Below are 26249 nucleotides of genomic sequence, written 5' to 3' on the forward strand. Positions count from 1 at the left end.
TTTTTTAAAAAATTGTATTCTGAGTATTTTTTATATTCTAATGACATTCTAGTTTCTACTTAAATATTCTAATTTAGCAGGAAGTCACCTTCTTTAAGTTTAGCATGCAGATCCTACTTTTGTAGGCTGTGGTTCTAATGATGACTTAGTTCCCAGATCCCTTGAAATGTTATTTGGTCTACTTTATTTGATTGCTACCTGGAGACTGTTGTGAATACCTGATATTCCACACTGTGGTTCAGTTTTCAAACCTTTTGGCATATTAATTGTAAACAATTTCACATGTTGGTCGGGGATGCCCTACACAGGCTGAAGGAATTCTTTTCTCCAGGTTCCTTCTCTTCGATATTCTTTTCTCAGTTATTAGTTGAGAGGGTACAGTTGTCAGCTGCCATCATTGGATGGGGTGTAGAAGTCTGAGCTCCTCACTAGGCTTCCACTGACACTGTTGCTATGGGAGGGCATCCTGCACTAGGACCCCTTCCACCTGTGGTTGATGGGTAGAAGTCCACGCTCCCCACTTGCTCTCTGATAATACTGCACAGGGCAGGGAGCATCAGCAGTGTTCTGCTTGGGTAGGTCGAATATTATCAAGAAGGTTTCTGGGCACCCTCTTTTTCAGTCCTTTGCTTAGAAAGAGTAGATTTTTCTTCAGGCTTTTTTGTCTGTTCCTCTTGATGGCTCTGGACTTCTCCAGAGCCTAGTCTATAAGATACAGAATACAAAGACACCTCAGGGTGACACAGTGTCATTCCTCACATGCTGAGGTCTTAGCCAGTCCATCTTCCTCTTCTACTTTCCAGAGTTCTCTTATAGTTGTCTGTTATATATCAGGGTTTTTAGTTGTACTTAGTGGAGAAATGAGTCTAATCCATCTCGTTTGAACAAGGAATACTTTTTAATGTATTTTAAATTTCTGTTTTAGGGGCAAACACATTTAAGATTATGTCTTCTTGGTAAATTGACCCTTTTATCACGATATAATTTCCCTCTTTTTTTTTTTGAGATGGAGTTTCACTCTTGTTGCCTAGGCTGGAGTACAGTGGCACCATCTCAGCTCACTGCAACCTCCTCCTCCTGGATTCAAGCAATTCTCCTGCTTCAGCCTCCCAAGTACCTGGGACTACAGGCATGAGCCACCATGCCCTGCTAATTTTTGTATTTTTAGTAGGGACGGGATTTCACCATGTTGGTCAGGCTGGTCTCGAACTCCTGACCTCAGGTGATCCACTCGCCTCGGCCTCCCAAAGTGCTGGGATTACAGGCATGAGCCACTGCGCCCAGCCCCTAATTTCCCTCTTTATCCCTGATAACATTCATTGTTCTGGGGCCTATTGTGCCTTATATTAATAAAGCTCCTCCAGGTTTCTTTTCATGACTGTTTACATGAGACATCTCTTTCCATACTTTTATTTTTAATCTATCTTTTTATTTAAAATGGGTTATTTTTGATAGTATATAGTGTGGTCTTGCTTTTTTATCCAATCTGACATTCTCTGTCTCTTAATTGGTGTTTTAAAACCCTTTCTTTAATGTAAATACTTGTGCAGTTGGCTTTGAATTTAATATCTTGCTGTTTTTTCCTTTGTTCCGTCTCCTTTTTGTTATCTTTTTTTGCTGTCTTTTGGATTGAGCATTTTTTATTATTATATTTTATTTCTATTATTGCCTTATTTACCTCTTTTTCAAAAAATTTTAGTGTTCTCTCTAGGGTTTGCAGTGTACATCTTTCATTAGTTACAGTCGAGTAATTATACAGCCTCACTTGTAAGAAACTTTTAACAGCATACTCTCAACTCCTAATTCTTCGTACTGTTATTGTCATGAATTCCTTTTACATATACTATTAAACTATTACGTTGCTATTGTTTATCCGTTAAACAGTTATCTTTTAGAGTAGTTAAAAATGAGAAAAAAGTATATTTTATACTTATCTTCATGTTTACCATTTTCACCAGTTTTCATTTCTTCTTAGGTAAGTTTCTCTCTGGTTCTTCTACTTGAAGAACTTGTTTTAATACTTTTTGTAATGGAGGGCTGCTAATAATACTTTCTCTCAGCTTATGATTTCCTCAGAAAGTTTTTGTCTTTCACTTTTGAAAGATATTTTTATTAGAATTCTGGATTGGCAGGCTTTTTTCTAATGCTTTAAAGATGTCACTCTATTGTTATCTGGCTTGAATAATGTCTGATGAGAAGTGTAATGTAATTCTTGGTTTTTCTTTATATAAAGTTTCTTTTTCCTCTGTTGGCCACATGATTTTCTCTTTGTGTCTATATGCATGTTGTTGTCATTTTGGGTTTGTTTTTATATCTGTGTTGCTTGATCTTTGAGATTTCTTGCATTTGTGATTTGGTGTCTTTCTTATATTTGGCAAATTCTAGACATTAGTTCTTCAACGATTTCTTCTCCTCCCTTTTTTCTTCTTCTGTGATTTCGATTATGTGTATATTTCTTGATATTGTCCCATAGCTCTTAGAGGCTCTGTTCTGTTACATTTTTTTTTTCTTTTTCCTTGTTTTCTCTGTCTGTGTTTCAGATTGGATAATACCAATCCAATTTTAGGTTCACTGATTCTTTCTTTAGCTGAGTCAAGTTATCTGTTACTGTGTTGGTTTTATGTATATATATCTATATATCTAACATTTCTATTTTATTCTTTCTAAAAAAAAGTATTTCTATTGAAGTAGTTTCTACAGAAATGCCCCATCTGTTCATGTATGTTGTTCATCTTTTCTACTAGATCCTTTATCATCTTAATCATAATTTGCTGCTTTTTCATGTTTAAGTTTTGATTGAAAGCCAGACAGTGTAGGTAAGAGTCTGAGGTGCCAGACTTTTTTTAAAAATGTACCTATATATGACTCACAACTTAGGTTTTCCCTATGAGCCTGTGCCTCAGAGAGGGTCTCTCTCCATGTTCATTTCTCTCCTAGAAGTAGATTGCTGTTACGTATCACTTGGATCATGCTAGGTTTGTGGCAGGGAGAAAAGGAGGGTTCTCGGTTACTCTGATTTAGCTTCAGTCTTAGGCAGGTCTTTCAATCCTGCATCTCAGAGGTGGGGCTTTTTCAGCGATCCTGCCCCTCTCTGACTGCCAGTGGCAGGGGTCCTCTATGGGTCAGGGCCCAGAATGGTTTCCTGATCCTCCTGAGGGGTAGAGGGGGTTTTTTGTTTGTTTTTGTTTACTTCCCTCGGGAACCTATGCTCTGGGGATAACATTTTTGCTGACCTTTTGTCAGTGGCTTAATGCTTTTTTTCTTCAGGGATAAAGATGTGATTGGGGCTTCATGTCTATCCTGCAGTAAGGGTGGTTCTCTTTTGCCAGGATTGGATCTAGAGGAAGATCTTTTCTAATTTCCTGCGCTTCCCCAGTGAGCTACAGAGAGACTGAGGACTCTTGTGAGTGCCCACTGAGGTCTGTAGAAAATAGCCTGCAAGGCCAGGCGCGGTGGCTCACGCCTGTAATCCCAGCACTTTGGGAGGCCGAGGCGGGTGGATCACGAGGTCAGGAGATCGAGACCATCCTGGCTAACACGGTGAAACCCTGTCTCTACTAAAAATACAAAAAATTAGCTGGGCGTGGTGGCAGGCACCTGTAGTCCCAGCTACTTGGGAGGCTAAGGCAGGAGAATGGCGTGAACCCGGAAGGCAGAGCTTGCAGTGAGCCAAGATCGCACCACTGCACTTCAGCCTGGGTGACAGAGCGAGACTGTCTCAAAAAAAAAAAAAAAAAAAAAGAAAAAGAAAAAAAAGGAAAATAGCCTGCAAATGGATGTGATGCCCCCTGTGTCCAAGCCACCCAGGGTTTTTATATTTTCGTGGTAGCTCACCCTTGGTCTTTTGCAGTTTATCAAAAAGTTTAGCTGAGATCTTACCCAGAGATAGGGTGGTACCAATTTTTCTCCTGTGTACTGTCCTATGTCAACCAGTGCTCATGATCCCTCTCTGTTCTAAGGCACTCATCTTTCTTTAGGTTTCAGGCTAGTTGATTGCCCTCTTACTTTCTTACTTTACCTCTGATGGATTCAAGAAAAATTATAGTTTTATAAATTATCCAGCTTTTTCTCATCATTAGGGTGAGAGTGACATTATTTATAGCTTCCTACAACCTAAACAGAATCAGAAATCTCCCTGAAGAAGATTTAAGTCACTAAATTCTACCTAATCCTAATATAATTTTTTTTTTTTTGAGACGGAGTCTCGCTTTGTCGCCCAGGCTGGAGTGCGGTGGTGCCATCTCAGCTCACTGCAAGCTCCGCCTCCCGGGTTCACGCCATTCTCCTGCCTCAGCCTTCCAGGTAGCTGGGACTGTAGGCGCCCACCACCACGCCCGGCTAATTTTTTTATTTTTTTTTATTTTTAGTAGAGACAGGGTTTCACCATGTTAGCCAGGATGGTCTCAATCTCCTGACCTTGTGATCCACTTGCTTTGGCCTCCCAAAGTGCTGGGATTACAGGCATGAGCCACGGCGCCTGGCCTAGTTTTCTTAATATCTTAGAAGAGGACGTGCCAGATGTTCTCTGTCTTTAGTGATACTTGTATTAATGGATTGGATGGAATGCAAATGGTCCCTGTGTTTTTCATGTTATTCCATGACTCAGTTTGGAAAGGAGAGAACCACTAGCTGGTCGAGAGATTGTTTACATTGTTTCTACTGATTTTACAATATCAGGGAGGCAAAAGGTACCTCTCAGTGCTCAGAAATCATAAACTTTGTATTGAGACAGTTGCATTCTTAAATGATCCTCATAAGGGTCTGTGGTTTAAAAAAAATAAAACTTTAATGGGGATTATTTCAAACATATACAGAAATAGAGAAAAGAGTTTACTGATTTCCCCATATGCCTACTACCCAGCTTAAACAATTATCACACCATCTTAATGTTGTTTTATCTCTACCATTTACACCCCTTTTTCTTCCATGGATTATTTTGAAGCAAATTCCAGATATAATTTTTAAGTATAAATGAGTGTTAGGGATTGTAGATTTTTATTTCATACCATATGCATTTCAGTTTTAATGTATTGACTTTGGATGCAGAAAGATAGTATTTGCAAATTCTGTGCTGTTTGCATTCAAAGGCATTTAATGTTTGACAGGTTGTATTCCAGATCTCTTTTGTGTATGTAATTGGTAACATACCTACAGACAAAAGTTCTGGAGGCAAGGACATTTTTCCTGGTATTTGTAGACCTTTTTTTCTCCTTGAACAGTAGCCTGTTGTACTGCATTTAGTACATTGGAATTTGAGCAGACATCCCCTAATAATTGAACTCACACTAAAAAATTAATTTTCATATTTCATTGAGACTTCTGTTTAGACCTATATATTCAAAGGAGAAAGCAAAATGACTTGACTTTACTCTTCTGGTTATACGTTGAACAGCATGTGCATGTGTAAGAGTTCAGTGTTTTAACTCCATGTTATTTTTTTAACCTTTTGTTTTGAAATGGTAATTGATTCACAGAAAAATTGTAAAAATAGATCAGGGAGTTCACATATAACCATCACCCATCTTCTTCTAATGTTAACAACTTAAATAATTATTGTACAGTGATTAAAAAAAAAACATGTAATTAACCTAGTGGTTATTTTCTTGTTTTAACAGCTGCTGAAATAGTTCAAGAAATCGAAAATATGGAGAAGACTAGGCTGCGTCTTGAAGCTAGTAAACTCAATGAAAGTGTATGTTAATGGGCTATCTCAGTATCTGGATAGAAATGAAGAAAGAAAGTTTAATACCCTACAAAAATTAAAGCAAGCCATTATTAAATTTGTTCATTTACTAACACATTTCCACTTAGTGTATTATGATTTACTTGCAACTCATTTTAGGACAATATTTGATTGTACTTAGCAGTCTTCTAGCACAAAATGCAATCCAAACTAGAGTTTGTTCATGAGCTACAGTTTATAGAAAATGCCTGTGCCTGTGCATCAGGCAGCTTTGATATTGGTCCTTTCTCTGCTGTTTGTGTTTGATAAGCTACCTCTAAGGACCTCTAAGCTACCGCTAAGGACCTCTATGATCCCTTTTTAGCTCTGGCATTCTGCAATTCTTTGATTGTACTTATGGAAATGTTAATTATAAGAGGATAAATTAAGTAATTTGAGGATGGAGTATTCTCTTGAGCTTTGGAGAGAATCAGAGACCTACAATTCTTCACTGTTGCCTTCCACTAGCTTGATGCCCCAAACTTGAAGACAAGATACCAGTGAAGAAAATAGTCATTGTGTCCTGTGACACTGGAGGAAGTGTTTTGGTCTCTTCCAAGTAGACTTTTTTTTCTAGGCCATTTGTAGTGTGTTTGTAAGGAGAAAGCAATGGTTACCTTAAGAAAGTAAGTTTGTAACCAAATAAGTAGGAAAAAAATGGGATTTACATTGACCCTATTATTACTTGGGTGCTAACTGTAAGATGGGAACTGTAGTGAATCATGGAAGTAGATTTCTGATCTTTTAAGTCTGAGGTTTAAAAAGTGGACCTAGAAATTTAACTTACTGTGTTTTGTATTATTGCATTTTCTATACATGCTACTTTTCTATAATGACTTGGAGAAGTTAGATTGGAAAGGAGAGAAGGCAGACAAGAAGATCAGCCTTACTGATAGTCAGCTAAGTGTCGTTAGTCTTCTGGTTTCAAATATTGCCTGTTGTATTAATGAATGTGGAATATTAAATATTAAAAATAGAAAATTTATTATTTTGTTAATATATAATTGAATCATGTTGCATTTTCTACTGATGAGAAAAAATAATGAGTAAAATGTATATTTACCGTTTCTGGTATTTAAGGGAAGTACATAGGAATGATTCTTCCTAGGTCTATATAAAATAGATGAGAGATCATTTTCCTCTATTTTAAACACTCACATTTGAGATTTGAAAGTTTGTAATATTTCCCTTTTTGTCATTTTGCGGAGATTTTTATTAAGATCTTTTTTTGATTATTTTAGGTAATGGTTTTTACAAAGGACCAAACAGAAAAGGAAATAGATGAAATCCACAGTAAATATCGTAAGTTGCGTGACTTTTTTTTAATTTGTAAAGAGTTTCGGTTGCTGTTTTTCATCTTAAGTAATTTTTTCAGAATAATGTTTTATATTAAGGTTCAATTCAAACTTTTGTTAACATTACTTAAGAGATTGAATTTTAATTGGGTGTTTACTTAGTGACTTTTTTTGTATTTTATGTGCCTGCTTTTTGATTTTTATGACTAGCATTCTACTTTGAGGTTATCACTAAGCACTTTGCAAATATTAATTAGCTGCTCTCAAAGCATTTCTGTGAAAAGAAGCTGGGATTAAAATGGAAACATTCGGGGCTCTATCCTGTCCTCAGGCCACTCAGTAACAATACTTCTGTATAGGATTTCAATGCTTCTATAGCTTGCAAATTTGTGCCAAAAATAGTTTTCATTTTATTGCTTGTTAGCAACCTCCCAAATTTATCACTTCCTTTTCCTTAAATGGTCTTCGTGTATATCTTTCCCAGGGCTAACACATTAGTGTTTTGTCAGATAGCTGTTATTCTTTGTGTGGTGGTTGGATTTTAGTTTAAATTTAAGTGCCTGATGAACAGTAGATAGTTAATAGATGTTCATTGAATCAGTATTCCCAGGCATGGTATGTTTTCATTGAGGTAAGATAATTTTTTTCTCTCTTCATTTCTTAAACTCTGAAGGGCCAGGTTCTGTAGTGATGTACTGTGGGAGGGAGGATGAAGCACACCTGCGCTGGATGTAGGTGTAATTGCCTGTGCCTTGCTAGAGTAGGAAGAGGACCCTAGAGGAGTCTTGGATTATGGACTGAACAACAAAAGTCACCATTATTCTGTTGCTAGACAGATAAGTATGATGTGAACCTCTTTGATCAACTTGTAGGATGTCAGAGTGATTTTTCTTTAGAAAGGAGAACAAAAGAGAGTATCAAATGATCACTGAATTGGCCTGGAAAAATAAGGATCACTAAGGCCTGTGAAAATAAGGAAACCAGAAAACTTGCATTGGGAGAAAGTAATTTAAATAACTGAAAGGGTGGTATCTACTAATTCTCCCATATTAAGAAAAATTTGGACTATATTCAGTCAAGAAAATATTCATTGCCCACCATTTAGATATCTAAAAAGTGTAACTTTACTAAATAGGTGGTATTAAATTAATTTATTTAGCCTTAAAATAAACCTCGAAAGTCAAGTGCTTCACAAAGCTTAGATGCTTAGCCTTTTAGTTTATTCATACATTTTGATTTAGTGTCAGGTTCTAATTATACTATTGATATATCTTCATCTTTAAACATTTTATTAATGTTTTACATTTTTTAAAAATCATTTACTTTTTATGAGGCTTATCATATAAAAGAGCAGTCTCTTGCTTCCTCCAACAACCTGCCTCTATTCCCATTCCCTAGAGGTAACAACTATCAAGCCATTTGGTGCTACTTTTGGTAATTACCTTACAATTTATAAAAAAGTATTTTTTCTGCTACTTCTTGAAGTTTTTCAATTTCACATTAACTATTGATGTGCTAATATGAAAGATGGAGATTTAGCTCATTTATATATCCTGAACCCTACCTTTGCTTCCCTTCCATCCTTTAAATATTATGTCATAAGTTTTTGTAAGATCAGTATTTAGGTACATTGTTTATGGCTCAAGCCAGACAATTTGCATAAGATGGTTATAATTCCTTTCATCAAAACATTCTGTTGTTCTTTTTTTTTGTTTGTTTTTTGTTTTTTGTTTTTTGAGATGGAGTCTCGCTCTGTCACCCAGGCTGGAGTGCAGTGGCGCTATCTTGGCTTACTGCAAGCTCTGCCTCCTGGGTTCATGCCATTCTCCTGCCTTAGCCTCCTGAGTAGCTGGGACTACAGGCGCCTGCCACCACACCTGGCTAATTTTTTGTATTTTTAATAGAGACAGGGTTTCACCGTGTTAGCCAGGATGGTCTTGATCTCCTGACCTCGTGATCTGCCCGCCTCAGCCTCCCAAAGTGCTGGGATTACAGGCGTGAGCCACTGCGCCCGGCCTTGTTTTTCTTATAACTAATAATTCTCTTTTGTTTAACTATTTACCTAGTACTAATATATCTCTAAACCTTCCAACAGAAGTGTAAATCACTTTCCAATACATTTACACACATTGATTATAACTCATTATTTTCTCAAGAACTTCTCCCCTAGGGCCACCCCTAGCCTCTGTTGTCCTGTTCCAGTCTACTGTGCTTGTCCTTTTTGCCTTCTGTTAATACATTGCTGCTCTTCTGGAATTTCTTGTCACCAACTTTCTGGGAATTCTGCTCTCCTCCTTCCTGTGTTGGTTCACTTCTTCCAAATTCCAAGTCTCCCTCTTCTCTTGCCTTGTTTTGGTCGAATACATTTTCCAGGAAACTTCCTGAGAAAGGGTGTATGCAAGCTTGTCCAAACTGCGGCCCTGGGCCGCATGTGGCCCAGGATGGCCTTTGAATGCAGCCCAAAACAAATTTGTAAACTTTATTAAACATTATGATAATTTTTTTTTCTCCCATCAGCTATTGTTAGTATATTTTATGTGTGGCCCAAGACAATTCTTCCAGTGTGGCCCAGGGAAGCCAAAAGATTGGACACCCCTGGTATAGAGGAATTTCTTGAGATATATAACATTCCATACATAACAGGAAATAATACCTTTATTATTGATTGATAATTTGGCCGTTTGTAGAACTTTAGGTTAAAAAGATACTTTTCTCCGAATTTTCAAAAGTATTCTTCTGCTGTTTTCTACTTTCCAGCACTGTTGCTAAGAACTAGCTTGCCATTCTGATTCTTTATCTTTCGTTTGTTACTTTTTTTTTGATCTGCCCATGTTCAGTTCACCATCAAGTTCTGTCAGTCTCTATCTTCTAAATATCCCCCGAGTCCATACACTTCTTACGTATCACTTTGCTTTCTAGTCATCCCCATCTACTCTTGCCCCTTCCTAATACTCAGAAGCCAAAACTGTCTTCCAAAACTGCTGAGTCTTCACATCATGCCATTTCTGCCTTGCTGCCCTCCTGCCATTGTAAAGAACTCTTCAGTGGGCTTTCGATTTCTCTTAAGCTACAGTTTGTAAAGTCTGTTATTTCCTGTATCTGGACCTGCCTACCTCTCTAGCCTTGCCTCTTCTCCTTCCTTTACTCCTTGTATTCCAATCACTCTGGTTATCTTTTACCTACTTTACCAAGTCCTTCACTGTTTTAGGGCATTTGTTACCCTCTTCTCTCTTTGTCTGGAACTATCTCTTTCTCTAATTGCCTCTGACCCCCCTATCTATACTCCCTACTCTCAACCAGCTCAATTGTAGTTTCCCTGGGAAACCCTTTGTGATCTCTCAGACAAGGTAAGATTTTCTTTCTATGTGCGCTTACATTATCTTGTGTTTTTTCATAGTACTATTCCATTCATTCAGCCATCACAAGTTTGTCAAGTACTTAGCACGTGCCAGACACTGTGCTCGGAGCTGGGGATATAGGAATGAACAAAACAGACAAAAAGCCTACTCTGTTGGAGTTTATATCTTTCTAGTATTTTAGGAAGTGATAAGTGAAAAAGCAAGGAAGAGTATAAGAAAAGTTTAACTTTTTGATAAATGGTCATAATCATTATTTATTGTGCAATTAATTAGTTTCTTATTTCTAATTAATTTCTAATTATGTGTTTTTATTAGTGTGCTAGGGCTGCCAAAACAAAATACTGCATGCAGACTGCATGGCTTAAATAACAAATTTATTGTCTTGTGGTTCTGGAAGCTAGAAGTCCAAAATCAAGGTGTCAGCAGGGTTCTGGAGGCTAGAAGTCTAAGATCAAGGTGTCCCGAGCTTCTCAGGGCCATGCAGGAAGGATCTGTTCTAGGTCTCTCTTCTTGGCTATAGATGGCCATCTTCTCCCTATGTCTCTTGACATCATCTTCCCTCTATGTTGTCTCTGTGTCCCGATTTCCCCCTTTTATAAACATATCAGTCATATTGGATTAGGGCTCATCCTAATGACCTCAGGGGCGGCTCCTCTGTCATTTCCCTATTATAAGCAGAGTCCTGGGGTAGGAAAAAAACTCTTGCTTAGAAAAGAAAAAAAAAGCTTAAAGTGAATAGTGGGGGGTTAGAGGTCTGGGGGAAGAGCCTCTTGCTCTCTGGAAATGGGTTCCTTTAATCACTCTATCTCTACCTCAGTTCAGACCAGCTAGACCTCCATGAAGGGAAACAGAACCAACATTCCTTTAACCCAAAGGAAAGAGAGAGGTGGCAGGGTCTTGGAAAAGAGACGGATCCAACAATTCCACATTTTAACTCACCCTTTGTCATATCCTGGACGAGCCCCCATATTATGGGCTAGTTCCCTGGACCTTGACCCCTTTGTGGGCGGGAACTGGAATAGATCCTTTCACTCAGTGCACTGCTGGCCACTCCTTGCAAGAGGGAACGAATGCTGGAACCAGCTGGATGCTCCTCTCTGGTAGGAGCAGGCTCTGTGCAGGCCCTGTAGCAGTGTCCTAGCCCCTGCCCTTTCAGCATGCGGGTTCTTGTCCAGCGTCTTAGAAAAATGAGGTTGCACATATGGATTAGCGGGTAGTGTATGTGGAGGATTTTATTGGGTGATGGCTGGCAGCAGATGGGAGTTGGAAAGGGGTTGATGCGGGAAGAAGGTGATCTTTCCCTGAAGCTGCACCATCTGAAGTTAGCTGCATCTGTCCGTAGTCTCCGATGCTCAGCTGCTTGTATCCGCGATGCTCAGCAGCTTGCATCCCTGACCACTTGCATCAGCCGCTTGTGTTGCTCTGCCAGCTGAAGTGTTTTTATGGGCAAAGGATAGGGGCATGGCAGACCAAAAAGGCAATATTTGGGTGGTGAGATTGGGTCAGCTGTTTTCACTTAGGGCCAAGGTCCCAGGTTGAGGGTGGAGTTTAGCCAGGAGCCCAGCCGTTCTGTATCTCAAAGACACCAAAGAGCCTTTGTTTATGTGGGTCATATCTATTGATATGTATCACATTATCAATTAAAACTTAGAGGATGTCTGTTTCCAGCCATGGAATAACTTCTTTTACTCTCCTACCTAAAACAAGCAAAATGAATGTACAAAACATATGAAATAGCAATTTTCAAGATACTGGCCATTGGGCACCAAAGGACAGGGATCCTTGAGAGGTAAGCAAAAAATGTGATGAGACTTACAATAAAGTTTCCTGGCTGTAGTATGGGCAAGTGGGTATTCCAGGCAAAGCCTGGAGACTCTAAATTAAGGAGAAAGAGCTGAGAGATCAGAGCAACCAAAGGAGTTAGAGTTTGCAGGACAGAGTACTGGAAGGAGAAACCCAGTGATCTGCAGAGAGTTCACCTTGAGTATTCATTTGGCATGCAAAATACATTCTCTGACCACAGTGAAATTAAATTAGAAATCAGTAACAAAGCCCTTGGGAAAGTCACCAAATATTCGGAAATTAAATAATCCATTTTTAAATAACCCATAGGTCAAAGAAGAAATTAAAACCAAGAAATTTCAAAAATATTAACAATAAACCCATTACATGTTAGCATAAATAACATATTTTGATTAAAAAAAAAAACACTGTTTCCCCCTCTCCAAAAAATAGAAATAGAGATTTCTATTAGCCCAGATGGAATAACAGAGACTATATTTACTCTCCTCCATGAAAAAAAAAAAAAATCTAGAAAACCAGGTGAATGTTGAATGGTTTTTCAGATAATGGAAAACAGATAGCACAGGACTGTGATCTCTGAGATAGAAAACAAATCATGAATTAGGCCAAATGTTGCTGTGAACAGACAACACTACATTTTGCAGAGATAGAAGGGAACAGGGGTTTCACAGCTTGGAAGCAGCAAACCTTGACAAGACCAGCCTTATTAGAGAGGTCAGAAGTGTTTAGAGTTGATTGAGACCAAATTGGAGGTGAGGAAATGAGACCATTAAGGTAGACAACTTTTTGGGGGAGGTTTTACTGTGTTAAGGAGAGCAGAAAAATAGGGTCATAGCTGGAGGTGGGTGTTGGGTCAAGGGAGGGTTTTGTTTGCTTTTTTTAAGTTTGTTATTTAAATTGGGAGATATTTAACTCAGTGGCTTTCTGACCTTTTTGACTACAACCCACAGTGAGAGATACATTTTATATTACTACTAACTGTATACATACACGTGACTGAAACAAAAGCTTCACAAAATGGTATTTACCTTTTCCATTTTTAATGCATTCTGATACTTTCTATTCTCTTTATTATTTCATTAAGAAAAAAATGCTGGTCTGGATTTACTGAGTTGTTTTCATAATTCACACTCTAGGTTCAAAGGCACAGTCTCTCTGTTCACAGCTTCATGATGGAATCCCGAGCATAAGTTAGAGGTTAGCCTTTAATTATAGCAAGGACAGTTGTTTCATGGTAAGAACAAGGGAAATAGATCATAAGTGCACAGACAAGGTATACTGGTGCTTGGAAGATGACAGAGTTTCTGTTAGAATGATTCTGTATTTTTCAAAGTATTGCGAGGCCAACTAAGAGGGGCCACATGGGGAGTGTTGAATATTTGAATGAAGAGAAGAAAGTGTGAGATAGATATTTTGGAGAATAGTAGAGCAAACTTTACTAGAGAAAGGTGCAAGAGTTTTATAGCAGTATTGAATGCCCATTTGAGAATTATGATCATGAAATTAAAGTGTCACTAGTCAGTTCAGGGCTAGATGAATAAGCCTGTAGTGAACATTAGCCATAACTGTTAAACTGTGTTCTTCATCCACATTTAACTGGTTGGCTATCATAGGTGATATGATGGTGAAAGAAATATATGGGATTTTACTTTGGAAAACACTGACTCCAAACTCATTTCTTGATTTAAAGTAGAAGAAGTATCTCAGTGGCATCTCTGTAGAAGGGTATGAGTCTGTTCTACTCTTGAGAGAGCCTGTTTTTAGTCTTTTGTACCACTGGGTTCTGGGTTCTTGGGCAGACCCAGAGACACTCTGACTGTAAGGGCTGGTCTAAAGAAGAGTAGTTAAAGTGATCAGGGAGTAAAGGGCTTGACTTCGTACTAAAAAAGATTACATTTAAACTTGGAGAGGCACAAAGGATGGTATGATTCGAGTATTCAAAATCTGGAAGAAAATGAGTTGATTGAATGTGTACTTAGTCATGGACACTCCCACGACTAGCTGAGCCACTTAAAAACTTTTAAGAGGTAAATTCAGGACACATGCCCGCCAGAACTGAGATTTTAAACTCTACAGTACTCCTTGCCAAATGGCAGATCTTCTAAAATGAAGTAAAGAAGTAAGTGGGAACAATGTTGCTAGTCTTGATCTGTTGACATTTTTCATTTTCTGAGTAGGGGTTATTGGAATTCTCTGGCTAAAGCCAGAGTAGTGGCTGCCATTTACTTTTGTTTTCCAGCCTAGCTGTGGGGTAATTAGATTTAAATCTGGGATTTTATTACTTCAGAAGATAATAAGTCATTAAGTCTCCTTAACTGTTAATGCGAATACTTTAGCAAATTTCTTGACTCATTCTTAAATCTCCAGTCTTTATATGTACAGTGGAGTGGCCTTAGTAGGAAAAAAGCTTAGACCTGGTCTAACTAAATTATGTAGATCCCATAGTACTGTGTTACCCTCGCCTAATAGAAACTACATAATGATGGTAGTAGTGTTAGCCCATTGATTCCAAGCAGCCAGAGAAATACAAGATAATTATCCTCAAGTGCGTAGAATGAAATAGGACTTCAAAGAAATCACCTAGCTTGTGTCCTAGATAGGATCTCACTTGTTTCTAAAGAGTTAGTTTTTTCCAGTGATCTTTACGGCCAGCATATATTTCTTTTGCTGACATTTTAATTGGTCTCTTATTTAAAATGTACCATACATTTTATAGCCCAACATTAGTTTCACTAGAAGTTTTCATACACGTACCATTCACATAAAAATATTGTAGTTAGGAGCATTCTTTCCTGAATGTCTTTGCTGTGCCTGTCAATATTCACATACAGGAATCCAACTATTTTCTTCCCTGTGCGTCACAATTTAGTGTTTTCTCTTTCTGTGTTAAAAGATAATTTTCAAAAACAAGTAACATCATTCTCATATGGATGTAAAATGAACATGTATTTTTATTAAAGATTTAAACTCATTAGTAGAGAGAGGACTGATATTATGAAGTGATCAAAGAAGGAGCCAAAGAATCATCACATTTACAGATGAGGAACATTGAAATGAATGTATAATGGGCAAAAAACTGGCTTCTTCCACATTGGAGGAGGGAAGTCAATTGAACCTCCACCCAACAGGAATTTGCTTATCTATAGACAAGAATTATTTTCCATTGCTCTCAGTTACCTACAACATACAGAGTTATACCATAGCTCAAAGGCAGTGAATGGCTGGAATCCTGGGAGAGGAGATTCAGACAATGCCATAGTTCAACTGAAGCACAATTTTTTCCCTACACCCAGTAAATTCTCTATGCCTTAGTATTATGCTAAGGAATATGGAAGAAACCAAGTGATAAAAAGTACATTGTTGATTTTTGTATGAAAACAGTGTCAAAATTTTGTTTTAACCATTTGTAGTATGGTTCTCTCTAAAAATTTTACAGGATTTATGACATTACTTTGGACTGTGGCCTAAGTATTTAACATTGCTAGATAAGTAAACTGCGACCTCAGCTGCATGGTTCAGAATCATAAATACATGCCCTAAAGTCCATGCCGTAATGACTGGCTGCTTTTTATTGAACAAATTGGTACATTAATAATGATGATCTTGAGGTCAGGGTTAATTATATTCAAAGGTGTTAAAATGGTAGTAAATAAAGATTAGAGTTAGTATAGTATCCTAAGATAAGGTAGAATTGGTTGAGAGAGATCTTAGAGTCTTAAAGGGGCTCTACTGGGAAACCGGCCGGAAATGTGAAGAAAAAAAGGAGAGCTGGAGTAGACGGACATCCTTTGTTACTATGATTCAACTTTCCTAGAGGCTTCTATTTTAGATTCAGCGAATACTCTTAGTACTCTTCTATCTTGGAAGTTAGAATGGTATCATTTGTATATATTTAAGAAAGCGGGCATCTTTCATGCTCTTATGATTATGTAAAAGCCTTTCTAGAGAATGGAGTTTGGGAAGAAACCTAGAGTAGCAAACTAGGAATATCATGTTTCCATATTTGTATTTGAGGAAGAGAGAAGATAAAAAGAAGGTTCCATGACACTCCAGCCCTTTGTATTCTTATGCTTGGCAGCTTTTAAATTTATTGCAAATGATTCCTAAGGATGCTGTTCTTGAGCAAGCTTGTACACCTCTGTTTTTTTGTTTTTGTTTTTGTTTTTTTTTTGAGACAGAGTCTCGCCCTGTTGCCCAGGCTGGAGTGCAGTGGTGCAATCTCGGGTCACTGAAACCTCTGCCTCCCAGGTTCAAGTGACTCTTGTGCCTCAGCCTCCTAAGTAGCTGGGATTATAGGCACGCAATACCACGCCTGGCTAATTTTTTTGGTACTTTTAGTAGAGATAGGGTTTCACCATGTTGGCCAGGCTGGTCTCGAACTCCTGACAAATGGTCCACCTACTTTGGCCTCCCAAAGTGCTGGGATTACAGGCATGTGATACCACACCCGGCTAATTTTTTTTGTATTTTTAGTAGAGATGGGGTTTCACTGTGTTGGCCACACTGATCTCGAACTCCTGACAAGTGATCCATTCACTTCAGGCTCCTGAAGTGCTGGGATTTCAGGCGTAAGCCACCACGCCCATCCCTTGTACACCTCTTGATATTCAGTTTGTCAGTTGTAGATGGTTAACTTTCATAGTCCTAGCTTTACTGAGAAGATCTTTTGAATTTCAGGTAAAAAACATAAGAGTGAATTTCAGCTTCTGGTGGATCAGGCTAGAAAAGGATACAAGAAAATTGCTGGAATGTCACAAAAAACAGTAACAATAACAAAAGAAGATGAATCTACAGAAAAGCTATCTTCTGTATGCATGGGTAAGAGACTATAATTAAAAACAGACATATGTCGAATTTCATTATTTACTTTTAATATGAAAAGAAAATTAAACCAAAGAAATTTACTTTGGAATTCCTAGTTCTTTGAAATGAGAAAAAGTATTTTTAGACAAACTTCATGTAGCAGTTTGTAAACTAGATTTATTACTATGGGGAAAATGGTTGGAAGAATGTCCTGAAGAAACAATCTCTTTTTGTCTATCGTCCTTTCAGTTAATGATAAATCATAAATTTCTTTGTTATTTAAGCTTGAGGATGTTTTCTAGGTATAGAACTTATTGGTGGAGATCCTGTAAAGAGAGTGAATTATTTTTGTGATAGAACACTGGTGTTTACTTTAGATGAAACGTTCTGCCAAACGGTCTAAAGCTAACATACCTGGTAGGCTAATACAAAGCATGTTCCTTAACTTTGATCCATTTTAAAATTTGAAATTAGTATTTTAATTCTATTGCCTGGGCTTTGGACCAGTGAACAAAAAAGAATCATAATGGGGGAAAGTGCGCAAGAAAATTCCTTAATATGTTTTTCTATATTGTGGTAAAATATACGTAACACAATGTTTATCTTTTTAACTCTTCATAAATGTACAAGTCATTGGCATTAAGTACATTCACAATATTGTGTAACTGTCACCGCTGTCTATATCCAAAACATTTTCATCATTCCCAGCACAAACTTTGCACTCATGAAATAGCAACTCTTCCGTCCCCTCTGCCTCATAGCCCTGGTAATAACAATTCCACTTTCTGTGTCTATGAGTTTGCCCATTCCAGGTACCTCATATAAATGGAATTGTATAATATTTGTCTTTGTGTGTTGGCTTCTTTCTCTAAGCATAATGTTTTCAGAGTCCTTCAATGTTGTAGCATATTTTAAAATTTCTTATTATGATTAAACAGTATTCCATAGTATGTATATACCATATTTTGTTTATCCATTTATCTGCTATGGTTATTTTCACCTTTTGGTTATTATAAATAATGCTGCTATGAGCATTGGTGCTCAGATATTTAAATTTCAGCTTAGAGTGCGATTTCTGATTCATATGCTGGTTCTATGTTTAGAACCTTTTGAGGAATTGTTAAACTTTTCCATAGTGGTTGCATTATCTTACATTCCCACCAGCAAAGCGTGAGGGTTCCAATTTCTTCACATCCTCATCAATGCTTGTTATTTTCTGATTTTTAAATTTTTTAAAAATTGTAGATGTGAAGCGGTATGTCATTGTGGTTTTGATTTGCATTTCCCTAGTGACTAATAAACAATTTGTGCATAAAGTGCTGCCTCAGTATATAACTCATGGTCATTGAACAACTCGAACTTGTTCATGCAATTGTTAAAGGATATTTCTAGAAACTAGTTTAGCACTTGAGAAAATCTGACTGAATATTTCCCATTAAGAAAACTTTTTTTTGTTAGTTGAACCTCTCTTGAATATCATTGATGGCTTGTATGTATTTATGAACATCAATATTACTGTTCCTGGGGTTCAAAGCTGATTGCTGCTTTTAGATTGCTGTGCATGAATGAGATGTCTGAGAGGGTAAGGAATGTGAGAGAGATGAAGGCAGACACAGACTGACTGAAAAGATGGATTTTGTGTAGCATCATACAACCAATATAATTGTTGCTCTTTAGAACAAACATTGAAGTGCTCATGTAAGTGAACAAGTTGCATATTCTCTCAATTGAAAACTTAGCCTGTTTTTGTTGTGTGTCTCTGGGGAGCTCTGATGTCTGAGCCTCACTCTTGAGGCTCTGTTTTGAAGTCCTGCATTCTGAGATCTAAGGGCAGGTAGGAAGGATAACTTATTTTTTATGCCCACGGATTATTGAATGTTGTTTGTCCCCAAGAGGGAGTATATCTTCTAGAAGTGTATGTAAGAGTGGAAGAAGTAAGAAAAGAATACAGACAATGTGCAAAAATAAAAGATTGTTTTAAGTTGAATTCCTATTCCCTGGTTTGCCAGCTTGCTTGCATGCGCCTTACTAGTTGAGTAATATAGTCCCTGGGTGAACCCAGTTGACTGGGGGATTGGCTCCTCTTAATGTGATCCTGGTATCTGTTTACAAGAGGAGTTCCTAGAGGTTCAGGATGGTCATCCTGGCTAACTTCTTTTTCCCTTTTCCAGATGTACATTAGAGGGTGCTGTTTTGTTTTGCTAATGATAGTTTATTGATAGCCAGATGACTTTAGGAGCATATTTTTAGGAATTATACTCTTGTGAAGTATGCTGTTCTCCCAGTGTAACAAAAACTTAGAACTATTTCTGAAAAAAAATTTGACTGTGTGAACTTGGCAAGGTTTTTTGAAGAATTTGTTATGTTCTTTCCCCATAAATTCTCTCTGTATAACCAAACCTTGACAATTGTATTTTTAGTGTGCTTTGTTGAAGACCACTTGCCTCTACAAGTGCTTGATGAGTGATGTGTGAAAGCTCTGTTTCTCTGTGAGGAAACACATGAAAGGAGCTCTGTACTATTATTAGCACGTGTAGCTTGCATGTGAAGTACCTCCTCAGTTCCTGAAAGTTAAGGACAGCACAGATGAAAATCCCAGCAGAGTTCATGATGAGTGGGAGAATCTTGGGCACTAAAGAATCTTTCACAGATATTCTTCCACTCATATTTATAGAAAATTGGCCATACCCATATGCTAATGTAACTGCATCCTTCCAGCTTTTTGGGGTCTTTATTTTTATCTGCAATAAGAGACCTTGAAATCTGAGAATATGACAAAGAATGCATGGAAATGTGATGTGTATTGGATCAAATGGAAATATTCTTTATGTCTGATTAGTTTTCCTTTTCCATAGAGAATAATTAGATTCTATTTAACAGGTTTAGAAAAATGTCCAGATAGATTCACTATCATATAATAGTAACAAATATTTTGATTGTCTTATTAGTTGAATCTGTAGTCTTTTTTTGGTTATACTTCTTATGTTGGTTTGTCAGTGTTCTCTGATCTATGAAATATGCAAGAATTCCTTAGTGATATGTTAATAGAGGCCTCATTAGAATTACAAGATTGTTCCTGCTCCTGGTTTTAAAATAAATTTTATTTTTAAACTAATTAATCTTGGAGAAACATGGGCTGGACAGTATAATTAGATAGCACCATTGTAGTGTTAATTCTTGCTCTCTGGCTGTCACTAGAGTTCTGGAATCAATGTGATGTATACTTCAACTTTACTAAGTGCATATGGCAGTATTAAGTGTTGCAGAAGTAATAGGTGTACAGAAGTTGTAGATTTTAAGGTACTCTTAAATTTATTTTTTCCTAGGACAGGAAGATAATATGACCTCAGTAACAAACCACTTTTCTCAATCAAAGCTGGACTCCCCAGAGGAATTGGAACCTGACAGAGAAGAGGATTCTTCTAGCTGTATTGATATTCAAGAAGCTCTTTCTTCATCAGAATCAGATTCATGCAATAGGTAAGAAACATGCAGTAGTTGATTATTTTAAATGTCTACTTCATATGCACGTGTAGATAGATAGGCAGAAATAATTAGAAAGTAGCTTTGAGGCATGGTATGGTGTGTCACTCTTACATTTCAGTCCCCTTTTACTGCTGGGTCATCTTCACAGTGATAACAAGGCAGGATTTGGGAAGGTAGTGCGGGGATCAGAGGGTGAGTTTGGTCTCTATTCTATAGCCTTTATGTAGATATTTTTCCTACCGTTGGAAAAGAAAGCATGATAGACAGTGAAATTTTTGTCAAGACGATGAGTAAAGGAGATAAAAACAACTATATTGGAAAACAGAAATGATCAGAAAGACATGGCGCATAGGAGAGTTAAGAAATGAAAAATTTAACTGAGTAAATAGAACAGATGGGGAAACTTCAAAAATGAGAAGTTTGGTAATGAGTCATTTCAAAAAGATTTTAAAAAATATATAGGATTTATTTTACACACACACACACATGCACACACATACCATTTTTTGTTCTGGTCTTTCACTTAATGTTATGTCATAAATGTTACGTTTCTATAGGTTGGCACAAAAGTAATTGAAACCATAGTTACTTTTGCACCAACATAATAGCTTATGTTTATAATTGTTATTTTTTAATGAGTACAGTATTCTGTTATGTCTCTGTACTATAATTTACCAGACCCTTCAGTTTCTGTTAGAGCTCTACATTTCTCCCAGTGTTCTACTTATGTACCTGATGCTATGGTAAAGCTCTTCCTTTGTTTCTATTGAATACTTTTTTTTTTTTTTTCATTTTTTTGAGATGGAGTCTCACTCTGTTGCCCAGCCTGGAGTGCAGTGGTGCGATCTTGGCTCACTGCAACCTCCACCTCCCAGGTTCAAGCATTTCTCCTACCTCAGCTTCCCAAGTGGCTAGGATTACAGGCCTGTGCCACCACGCCTGGCTAATTTTTTTTTGTATATTTAGTAGAGACAGGGTTTCACCATGTTGGCCAGGCTGATCTCGAACTCCTGACCTCAAGTGATCCACCCACCTCGGCCTCCCAAAGTGCTGGAATTACAGGCATGAGCCACCGTACCTGGCCACTTTTCTTATCTTTATTATTCTGATATGTAGGCATTGCCCTCTGAATGAATTGTACTGATTTAAAATGCCTACCTATCAGAATCACTGCTTAGTGCCAGTGTTATTTAATGACGCTGAAACTTAGTCAAGAGAGACACCTATTTGATTCCGGTAACTGATACCACAGAAATCAGGAAAAGATTCAAAGTTAGAAGGGACTACCAGTCAAGACCAAATTCCTTTAGTAGAATCATAACATGCTAGAGATATGTGGTATTTATTTATCTGGTCCAACTGGGCATTCTCAGGGTGGGGTTAATGAGTATATTACATAGATTTGGCCTTGCTGTGCTGAAGACATGCCAGTCTCCTCACCAGCTTCATACTCAACCCCTCAGATTCTGTTATCAAGGATGCTTGTAATCAAATTGAAGCTTAAGTGGTAGAGGAAATTTTCATTTTGGGGATGTTCCTTGTCTTTCACTTCATTTTTCCTTGTGGTGTTCAGTGTTGTAAGCGATTTCTATTATCCCTCTATATTTTATTATTTGATTTTTATTTGTGTCAGTCATTTATACTGCTGACAGTTGAAAGAATAAAAACAGAATGAAGCATCCTTATTTTGTTTCCCTGCCCATTTAACTTCAGAGTTAGGTTTAGTGTCTAGTTGTAGCAGTGGATATTTTGTTAATTAAAAAAAAAATTTCCTTTGCATTAGCCTCTCAGAGAGGATAATCTTTTGTTTCTTAAGTTTGTAAGTTAAATGTAAGCACAAATGTTTAATTCTCTTTTGAACTTGAATTTTTGTAGACATCCATGAGAACTCCAATATTTGGAACTAACCTAATGTTCTTATTTTTTTTCCTTAAAAAAATACAGCACTTTTTATAAGAATTTAAAGTGATTGACTTAAAAGGAATGTATTCTGTCTCTTTCTTCTATCTTTAATACAATGTTTCCTAATCCTTTTCTTCAGCACATATAGCAAATGATAGTATTTCTGTGGCATGCCAGGATAAAGAGATGATGCTGCCATGGGTTTCAGCCATGCTGCCTCTCACTGTGGGCTAGGGATTAATGCCTGGTATACAACTACCCTGTGGGTGAGGGAGAGAACACATCAATTAGGAAGCTTAGCTTTTATTATATGAATACACCGTTGAACAGTTGAATAGGTGGGACATACATAGACAAATAGGCTCATGGTGCTCCTGTAGTAGAAAGGACAGCAAGAGCATTTGAAGCACACCTGTTTGGGGGCAGGTAAGGCAATGATTGAGTCAGTTGAAAAAGAAATTAAGTGACTTAATCTCATGATCCTAATGAATGGTAAAGCCAGTTTTCTGAATTCAGATATAATGCTTTCTTCTGCTTGTTTTTGCTGTTCTCCAAATCTCAGAAGGCACTGAGGCCAGATTAAAAGTTAAATGAACAGGTGACATATTAAAGTTACAGGTTTATGAGTTTCCCCACTCCACTGTTTTCATGTAACTCCAGAACCATAGAGGATAATGGAAGACAAATTCAGTCCAATGCTATTTTTCAGAGTAGAATCTATCATGTTTTTAAAGTTAAAAATTATCAGTGTACATGTTAAATACAAGTTTTTCAGATTTAGAATTTGTTCTTCTGAAAATAAGAGTCCTAAATGTCTCCTGGACAGAAAACTCTGGTTCTGGGGGTTTTAGGATCCAGAAGACAGCATGCCCAGATGGGCTTGGGTTAGTTCACTTGATTTGCATGTGAAAGATGTGAGCGTACAGGAACCGTGTGGGTTGGGGTGGTCAGAAAAGAGGGAACAGATTTGGCTATAGCAAGAGAGAGTTTTTGCAGGTTGTTTTTTAGGACTAGATCTAAACATTTTAAAATCAGCATTTCAACTAGGATTCCTGGATAATGGGAAAGTCCAGTGTTCGGAACAGCATGTATAGCATGTGACCTCTTTTCTAAAAGGGGGAGGAATACTTATATTTGTTTGGTTTTGCATAAAGAAACACTAGAAGAATACACAACAAACTAATGAAAGTGATTGCATGTTGGAGACAAGAGAAAACAGGTTGGATGGGAACAAAGGAGGAAGTGGGCCAACTCAGTATACATCTTTTATGTCATTTGATTTTGAACCATGTAAATATATTAATCTACTTTAAACAAACAAAAAAAAGAGAGCAAGTACTGTTTAAACCTTCCTCTTTATAAAGTTTTGGAAACCATCTCATCAGTGTTAATCGTCATCATAAATTGGTTAATGAAGTTTGGTGGTGTAGACAGTAAGGAAGACAAATATATTAATGAAACTTTGTAATTTAGAGGGCATTGGAATTATTAGAAAAATTACTAAGTAAGTGTTTATTTTTCTGGTCAAGTTGAGAGAAAAAACATCAAACTAGTGGAACAATATCCTAAGTTGGAAGTGAAGTATTTTACTGTAAGTCAGTGATGGCTTTGTATTTTTTAAAATCTTCATAATTGCTATTGGAAAGTTGACATTATATTTCATTTTATAACTTAAATGTGACATTCAATGAATGTAACGTTGCCACAAAATCTTTTTCTACTAAAACTCATTACTGTGTGTATTTTACTATAGACTTTTTTGTGGGAATATTTATGAACTTTAGAATACCCTGAAAGCAAAATGGTTCATTCTGTTTCAGGTGGTGAGTTTTTTTTTGTTGGAAGTTTCTAGAAAAAAATGTGAGAACATGAAATAGTTCTTCATTATCTTTTGCATTTTTGAAAAGAGCTTCGGCCGGACACGGTGGCTCATACCTGTAATCCCAGCACTTTGGGAGGCCAAGGGAGGTGGATCACCTGAAGTCAGGAAGATCAGCCTGGCCAACATGGTGAAACCTGGCCTTTACTAAAAATACAAAAATTAGCCAGGCGCAGTAGCATGTGCCTGTAATCCCAGCTACTCGGGAGGCTGAAGCAGCAGAATTGCTTGAACCTGGGAGGCGGAGGTTGCTGTGAGCTGATATCGCGCCACTGCACTCCAGCCTGGGCAACAGAGCAAGACTCCATCTCAAAAAAAAAAAAAAAAAAGAGCTTAAACTGGGTGTGGTGCATGAGGCGGACCATCTTTTGGATGAATGGAACATTTGTTTTAGTATCTTTGTCCAAGATACTGTGACATCAAGTCCTTGAAATGTGTATGACTCCTTGAGATCCATGTACCTAGCAGTCAGTCTTCTTTGTTTCATTGTGAGAGGTTAGCTCAGCCATTGGCTTTATGACTCTGGAAAGGTGCCTGGCACGTGGAATTTTAAATTAATCTCCCAGAGTTTCAGTTTCCTCATTGAAAAAATGGAATAATAGCTTTTTTTGTTTGTTTGTCCCTCTAACTTCCCTGGATGAGTCTACAAAGCAAATTAGATGATCATATATTGTGAATACTTTGTAAATAGAACGTAAACTTATTGTTGCTTGGTTTCATCTCTTGTTAAGGATTTTGCATGTATTAATAAGTTATTTTTATTATTTTCTCTTATCTGAAGCTGTCTTCATTTTATCTTTTTTTAGTTCTAGTGGAGAGCAGTGAAACTCTTAGCCTTGTTTTTTCCAGAACTGTGTTGATGTTTGTGTGACAAAAACCTTATTGATAAATAGGCAGGAGAGCGTATTCTTAACTCTGGTAAAATCAATAGCATTTGATTTTTCTGCTACCACTATTGAAGCAGCACAATATGGCAAAACAAGATGAGTTTTGCATTCCCATTCCTGTTTTTCTACTTACTTTAATTTCTCTCAGCCTTTGTCAAATGGGGAGAAAACTTAGGGTGCTTCTGTGAATTAAAGCTAATGTGAAGGCTGGACGTGGTGGCTCATACCTGTAATCCCAGCACTTTGAGAAGCCAAGCAAGGCGGGAGGATCACTTTAGCCTAGGAGTTTGAAACCAGCCTGGGCAACATAGGGAGATGCCATCTCTACAAAATATTTAAAAATTAGACAGACATGGTGGTATGTACCTGTAACTACTCAGGAGACTGCGGTGGGAGGACTCCTTGAGCACAGGAGGTTGAGGCTGCAGTGAGCTGTGATTGTACCACTGCACTCCAGCCTGAGTGACAGAGCAACACCCTGTCTCAAAAAAAAAAAAAAAAAAAAAAATTAAAAAAAGCTAATGTGTACAAAGTAATTATCACTCTGGCTTGTAGAGGTAGTTGCTCAGAACATGATAATTTTTGTCATTCTCATAATTGAATGAGTGTTTTGGAAACTGGAACTTTACTATTCTAATACATTAGCCAACTGCTAAAATATTTGGCATATAAACTATTGTTCATCTTACAGATTACTAAAAATAGGGGTTTGAGGAAAGATTCATGGTAGCTGACAGAATTTATTTAAGTACCATTGTCTGGTAGGCATGTCATCCTGCATTGATTCTCCAGTGATCTACCCTTGAAGAGTTATTGTTTTAAATTGGATATACTCAACCACGTTCAAATTAGTGCCACAATTAAGGGAAGAAATAGGGGCGGGTAACTACTAGATAATAGAAAGATTCCACTTGTAGGTAATCCTTAATCCTCAGGATTTTTATAGCAGACGTTTGCGTTTTTTCCTACCCCACAGTACTCTGTGTACCTGCCATGCTGGTACTGATGAATTTACACTCTGGTGTCATAGAAACAGTGGAAATCAAAGATTAAAATAGAACACATAATAATCAGGTTTTCTCGGGCAAATTGGAGCATGGTGCTGAGGCAATT

General features: G+C 37.4%; 1 protein-coding gene across 2 annotated transcripts in view; it reads left to right on the forward strand.

Moving 5' to 3' along the window:
• RAD18 (RAD18 E3 ubiquitin protein ligase) overlaps nucleotides 1-26249 on the forward strand; it is an 83395-nt gene that overhangs the window by 43989 nt on the left and 13157 nt on the right. For both annotated transcript variants that reach the window (XM_054482615.2, XM_054482616.2), the window contains 4 exons: nucleotides 5616-5692; nucleotides 6964-7024; nucleotides 16857-16997; nucleotides 20309-20462. In XM_054482615.2, the coding sequence (XP_054338590.1) occupies nucleotides 5616-5692; nucleotides 6964-7024; nucleotides 16857-16997; nucleotides 20309-20462 (433 nt within the window). The remainder of the gene's footprint in view (nucleotides 1-5615; nucleotides 5693-6963; nucleotides 7025-16856; nucleotides 16998-20308; nucleotides 20463-26249) is intronic.

This window comes from Pongo pygmaeus, chromosome 2, assembly GCF_028885625.2.
Source record: "Pongo pygmaeus isolate AG05252 chromosome 2, NHGRI_mPonPyg2-v2.0_pri, whole genome shotgun sequence".
Lineage (NCBI taxonomy): Eukaryota > Metazoa > Chordata > Mammalia > Primates > Hominidae > Pongo > Pongo pygmaeus.